Consider the following 7,500-nt stretch of genomic DNA (forward strand, 5'->3'; position numbering starts at 1 on the left):
CTTCAAAGGGGAAATCTTTATTTTATAACTCTGAACTTGGACGAGCGCCGAGTTACCAGTGGTCTTATTTTCTTCTTCCATCCAACCTTTTCTTGTTTTATATTCATTGTTTTCTCTCGTTTACGATTTTTCTTCACTTTGGACGTTCTCTCTTATTTTGAAATGGACCATTATAAAAAAAAATAATAAAACATGAAGAGGAAAGCAAATCATATTTGAGAGACGTAAAATCTGTTCATTCATTTTTTTAACAATGGAATTAGTCATCTATAACTATGTCGTTAAATGGTTTTGGATTTTTCACTGTAACGTTTCCTTTTTTTTTTCTTTTTTTTGGGCAATATTTTGTTTAGCTAACTTTATTTAATTTATGCATTCAACTCTCGTAATTTTTACTGCATCTTTCTCATTAAAGGATTTCAGAAACTGCCAAATACACACAACCCTTCAAATATCAAATAAATGCGAAACATCACTAATCAACGCTTAACATTATTTACATTATTTGTCCATGAAAAGGAAGCGAGGAAAAGTTTCACTACCCTTTCAAAAACTGATGAACAACATTCTGCCAAAGAAAAATGAGTTATAATCTAATCAACCATTTAAGTTTCACGCAATTTTTTTGTTTCATTTTGGGAATCGCAAGAATAAGAACTATTGAGGGTCAAAACTAAGAGAGTCAAATAATAAGAGATTGAATCTATTTCTCGTTATACAAAAAATAAAATAAAAACATACGGCTAGGAAGCAAAAAATATCTTGTAAAGAATGAATCACTATTAGCTGCAGAAAGTAGATGATAGGAGACATTGCATTATCATCATCTTTGCCAGGAGTAATATTTGGTAAATTGTCTCAAGGACCAAAACCTCGTTTCTTTAGATAAATATTGGTCAATAGTTCGAACTGGAATTAGGTGGTTCACTCGGTCATCTATTGACCAATAAATCTTCCTGAATAGGTAATTAACGACTCCTTAATTGAAAGTTAGATTATTCTATTTAGGAACGTGTTAATTTCTTGAAAAATATTGAAGGGCTCTGTTAACAAAAAATATAATCTTTTAGAATCACGCTAATTGACAAACTTTTTTTTTCTTTCTTTTTTACAAAAATCATCGATCCTATACTCTGTTCTAATAGGTGGTCTTTAATTAATTTGGTAACTGCCACCATAGACAGCGTTCATTTCCGAATTTCACGGAAGAAAATATTAGTAGTCTACAAAAGAGATAAATACATTGTCCAGGCAAAGACATCTAAATTTCTATTAAAACAAGCCCACTCCATTTTAAGTCTTGCTATGGGGGCGGGTAGAGAGATATTTGACAGTAATCACACTAGAAAATCAGTATTCTTTTCCTGGTCGTGAAGAGGAAGGCTAATACTCACCCTTTCTTGATTGCCTTGATACCAAGTTCTATAGACGTCTTATTGTACTGACTCATGTACTGGAACATTTCTGGTTTGTGTTTGGACAAGATTGTCTCTGTGTTGGTGTAAGGGACGAAGCCGAACTTGAATGGTGGTTTCTTGACATAGGGATTCTCCAGCTATGAGAAGATAAGAAGGAGACACCTTGGATTTTATCTCAGGACCCTAATATCATAGGTATTCAGCAGGTAATTAATTTTCCAAAATAAAAAATAAAATCAAAGATGTAGAAGAATCACTAGATTTCCAATTTACATATAAAATCATTACTTGTATAGTACTGATAAGCTAAACCCTCTTGTAAACCGACTATAAATAAAATTGGAGTCTCTGTTGTTTACTAAGTTTTTATTCACAGATGCCCACTTCCCCTTGTACTTACCCTATGGTCTTCGATGCCTGAAAAGTCGTGGTATTCCTCCCTCGTGATCATGAAGGCTGCCAGGTTAGCAGTGTAGATGGCAAGAAAGACTACGGCGAACATAGCCCAGATGTTGGCCATGAACCTATTTTGTGAATAAAAAGGAGAAATTAGTAAGCTTTAATAAACGGAATGCGTTTATGGCTTGAATTTCGAACATTAATATCATCATCATCATTATTACTAACATAATAAACTACGAATTTGTAAGGTATAATACAGGCTCAGTTATATGGAATCTGTGATGCATGCATACATACATACATACATACATACATACATCATACATATATATAATACAATACAATACATACATACATACAATCATACTAATAATATAATATAATATAATATAATTAAAATTAAATAATTTTATTAATTTTAATCTATATATATATATCTATATCTATATATATATATATATATATATATAGATATATATATATATATATATATAATATATATATATATATATATATATATATATATAGATATATATCTATATATATATATATATATATATATATAGTATATATATCTATCTATCTATATATATATATAGATATATATATATAGATATATACTATATATATATATATAGATATATATCTATCTATCTATATATATATGTATCTATCTATCTATATCTATATATCTATATATATTAGTATATATATCTATCTATATATCTATATATATATATATATATATATATATCTATCTATATATATATATATATATATATAGATATATATAATCATATAGGTATATATATATATAGATATATATATATATATTATATATATATATATATATATATATGTAATCATAGTATAGTATGTAAGTACGTGAGCGCGCATATTCTTGCATGTGTACAAAACAGCCATGGTTCTCGAGCATTACTCAGCGAATTCCGGACATGTGGAAAGTACTCGTTAAAATGATTTAATCACCCAGGTTCCCAGGGAAACTGCCTGAAAGGATCAAAACTAAAGGAATTTCAGGGTATTGCTGAGGCATAATGCCAGTACAATTACCTTGCAGTGAACCCTTTAGGGCAATCTACATGTACAGCAGCTTGGAACAACACAGCCCACACGAGCCAATATGTCCTCAGTAATGAGAATTTGTGATCGCGAGGTGGTGCCATCTGTTGAGTGAAATGGGAAGTAGGGTATCTTAATTATATCACACAGTTACATCATCAGTTACGTGTCATCGTTATAGTGTTCAGCATGAGATTCATCCAATACATGCAAAAAATAATAGTGAAATAACTGTATGAACATTCAGCTGTGCATCATGAAGGTATTACTTTACTATAATAAGTAGAAGAATGAGTCAAGTTTTAGTCAAATTTAGGCAAATACGGAAATGGCAGTAGATAAGACATAATCAGATAAAAATACTGTTTGTGTGCATATTACAAAAACTTGTCAAGTTCTTTTTCTGTACACATTACACAATTTTATATTGATATAAAGACATTAACATGACTTTCATTCCCTGCAAAAGTCTCTCTCAAAAGAATCCGGAAAAGGGGAAAATTTGTTTTGGGGTAAATGTTGTTTACATCTTCTTCAAAGGGCGTCCCATTTTCCTTAATGTGGAATTAATGCCCGCGGGGTAATGGGACGACTTCACAAAATTTATGGGATCATCTTTCATGCTTGCAGGGAACGCTTCTCATTTGTGCCTGTTTGCCTGAAAAGTTTGTGTTTGATACGTGTTCATGAGAGGATATCTCATCCACGACGCAGGCGCCGTTACAATTTGCAACAATAGATGCGGTCGTGCATTTGAACGTACAAAAACCAGATATTGAGAAACGGATTTGCCGTATGCATAAAATAAAAGATATTTGATACCGAATGATACAGATATTGTTTAAGATACATTATATGTTATGCTTACTCTATAACATGGTAGAAACTCGAATATGAAGATGGATCAGTTGCATATAAATCTCTTGCCCTTTGTAAGAGATTTTCTTAAGTAATTGTAAAACTGACGGTATTTTTTATGACTTACTGATGCTATAAATTCATTTCCAAATATACTAGAACTTTTTATTCCAATTTAGACTCGCTAACATTTTACAGAATGCACGTACTTTTCATGTATTTTTTAAAAATAATGTTGATCAGTCGGAGGCAGCCTACTGGAAACGTTCCCTCAAAATAATGTTGAAACGTTCCCAAACATAAATGATCTCATATGGTATGTTTATTAAGCAAATACGGTACGAATCAAAAGTTGTGATCGAACGATGTAGAAAAATATTGGTAGTGCATAAGCCACGCTTTATATTTAGCTCTGCAAATGCTTCTGTGACTCTCTATAGATGAATAAGTCTTGAGCGAAAAAGCACTTGATTTATATTTACTGAAAGTGTTTCATTTCTAAATTTCCACATAACGAAAAGGATAAACAGACACTGGTTAAAATATCAAGTAAAAAAAAAAAAATTAGAACCGACATCGACAAATTCCCGCAGATATTTTCATTACCGTTTTGCTTTCAGAGTCCAGAGAATCTCCTCAAAGACATAAAAAGAAAAGTAATTCATATTTCACAAAAACTGAAAACCACTTCTCTGAGTAACCAAAGTGAACGTATTCATCAAAATAAAGTCATGAGTCTTCATCATTAGTGAACTTTGGTTTCAAGATGTGCAACTTAAAAAATGTATATCTTGAGTACAAATTACAAATTACCAATTGGAAGGGAATCAATATAAAAAAAAAAAAAAAAAAAAAAAAAAAAAAGAAGACTCACGAGCGTAAACGAATATCCAAAAATGAATGCTTTAATCTAAGGAATTCATTACCTAGTCTCCCACGGAACCTGGCGAAGAGTTTCGGCTCAGAATTATGATAATTAATTAACGTCAGCACAATATTTTAAAGAAAAAAAAAATCGCCGAAAGAATGATGAACATTTTTCTTCCCTTGGGTAATTAATTACATTCGGGGTGGAAAAGAAGACTAATGGATGCTTACTTTCTGTAAAAGGAAAAGATATCATAAGAAAGAGAAATCCCGGAAGAATAAAAGGCCAAGAGTACTACTGGCAGCCTTCTTAATTTATACTTTCTTCCCCGTTTTCATCAATATTGCCAGTTTGTACGGAATATCTGCATCGCCTGAAAAGAATGTTTTGGTATCTACAGCGGCATACTTCATTATGGAAGATAAAGATGAATAAAGGGGGGATTGCATATTCCAGAAATTATGTACATAATCCGAAATTTTACGCAGAAACACACATACACACAATATATATATATATATATATATATATATATATATATATATAGATATGTAAATATATATATATATATATATATATATATATATATATATATATATATCGAAGTTTGATCGTATATTTTCAGAATTACATCTAATTTACTCTAAATTAGTTTTAAACTTAATAGATTACGGATTGCATATTCCAGAAATTATGTACATAATCCGAAATTTTACTCACAAACACAAAAAAAAAATATATATATATATATATATATATATATATATATATATCTATATATATCTACATATCTATCTATGTATATATATATATATATATATATATATATATATATATATATATATATATATATCGAAGTTTGATCATATATTCTCAGAATTTCATGTAATTTACTCTTAAGTAGTTTCAAACTTAAATAGGTTAAGGAAAATAAATTAGTGTATAGAAGTGCACGCAGCCTAAACACGCTCCCAAACCGTTGCATAGTTAAATACCAGCATTATTCTAAATCTTCTCACCTCGTTCCAAGTGTTGTCGCTTTGAACGGTTTGTATTTCAGAACTGCTATGATGCATTTTATTCTATTGTAAGGTCAATGAGCGACAGTGCATAAATTATATTTTAAAGCTAATAATATGCATTCCATAACAACGTATTTGATAACCATCGCCTTACAAACTTTAAAGTATTACTTTAATAGTTTAATTATATCTTTATTAACAACAGTTAAGAACTCCTTTTCAAAGTACGTAAAATGCAATAAACTCTTGTTCCCTTCTAACGTCTCGTTGAGACGGACCCCTATTAATCCTTATTTTGTTATTTCTATGATTTTTTTTTATATATTTATCCAATAAGCTCCCGTTAATATCAGCCGAGTCTTACGTATATTGATAGGAAGGACAAACCAAAAGTCAATATTAGAATTTGACATCCAACTTTGGGTACCTATCATGAGCAGCAACAGGTCAGAGCGAGGGCCGAAGAGGCAACTAATTAAGTAATTAAGGAGGATAAGTGAGAGTAGAAATGATGAGCCTTCGACAATAGTTGCAAAACTTCAAACTGATTTTTCTATCTCTTTCAATCTGTATTATATATATATATATATATATATATATATATATATATATATATATATATATATATATATATATATATATATATATATATATATCATATATATCATATATATATATATATATATATATATATATCATATATACATATATATATATATTTATTAGTCCACTGCAGGACAAAGGCCTCAGACATGTCCTTCCACTCCCGTCTGTTTATGGCCTTTCTATGCCAGTCTATACCCGCAATTTTTTTAGCTTGTCAATCCAACGTCTAATCTTGCGTCCCTTTCTTCGTTTGCAGTCTCTAGGGACCCATTCCGTTCTTCTTTTAATCCATCTATTATCTGACATTCTCATTTTATGTCCTGCCCACGTCCATTTCTTTTTGTTACTTGTTAAAATATCCTCTACTTTAGTTTGCTCTCGTATCCATGTTGCTTTTTTTCTGTCTGTTAGTGTTATTCCCATTATTATTTGAGTTGTAACTAGCTTATATTGTAAGGCTTTAGTAAGGCTCTAAGTTTCTGACGCATAAGTTAATATTGGTAGGACCATCTGATTAAATACTTTTCTCTTTGTGGCATGTTACTTTTCATAATCTCATTTTGTTTACCAATAGCTCTCCATCCCATGCTTATGCTTCTTTTAATTTCGGTTTCATTCCCTGGGGAAACACTGTCTGTCCTAAATACGTATTATACTCATTGACAATCTCTGGAGGTTCGTCTATAACCCTTATTTGTTGTTTCTCTGCATTTTCATTGAACATTATCTTAGTTGTTTTACTCATATTCATTTTCAGTCCTACATTACTGCTTTCTCTGTTCAAATCTTCTATCAACTTTTGTAATTCCTCAACTGATTCACTGAGTAGAACTATGTCACCTGCGAATCTTTAGTTGTCAAGGTAATCCCCATTAAGGTTAATTCCTACATTTTCCCAATCTAAATGCTTAAAAACTTCTTCTAGGCACGTTGTACATAATTTAGGAGAGATGGGGTCTCCTTGTCTAACTCCTTTCTCAATCAAAAATTTCTCACTGTATGTGGTTTTAGGATTGCTGTACTACCCGTATGGATATCTTCAAGTGTTCTAACATAAGATTCATCTATGCCTTGCTTTTGAAGGGCTTTCATCACTGCTGAAGTTTTGACAGAATCAAACGCTTTCTCATAGCCTACAAATGCCATACATAGTGGTTGGTCAAACTCTGTTGATTTTTCCTTTAGCTGGATAATTACATGGATATGGTCAGTTATTGAATACCCACTTCTAAAACCTGCCTGC

At 30.9% G+C, this 7,500-nt stretch overlaps 1 protein-coding gene across 5 annotated transcripts in view; it reads right to left on the minus strand.

Moving 5' to 3' along the window:
* Positions 1–7,500, minus strand: part of LOC135208415 (glutamate receptor ionotropic, NMDA 2B-like) — a 1,060,362-nt gene that overhangs the window by 113,511 nt on the left and 939,351 nt on the right. For all 5 annotated transcript variants that reach the window (XM_064240560.1, XM_064240561.1, XM_064240559.1 and 2 more), the window contains 3 exons: positions 2,895–3,007; positions 1,819–1,942; positions 1,395–1,555 (listed from right to left, as the gene is read on the minus strand). In XM_064240560.1, coding sequence (XP_064096630.1) covers positions 1,395–1,555; positions 1,819–1,942; positions 2,895–3,007 — 398 coding nt within the window. The remainder of the gene's footprint in view (positions 1–1,394; positions 1,556–1,818; positions 1,943–2,894; positions 3,008–7,500) is intronic.

This window comes from Macrobrachium nipponense, chromosome 35 (assembly GCF_015104395.2).
Source record: "Macrobrachium nipponense isolate FS-2020 chromosome 35, ASM1510439v2, whole genome shotgun sequence".
NCBI lineage: Eukaryota > Metazoa > Arthropoda > Malacostraca > Decapoda > Palaemonidae > Macrobrachium > Macrobrachium nipponense.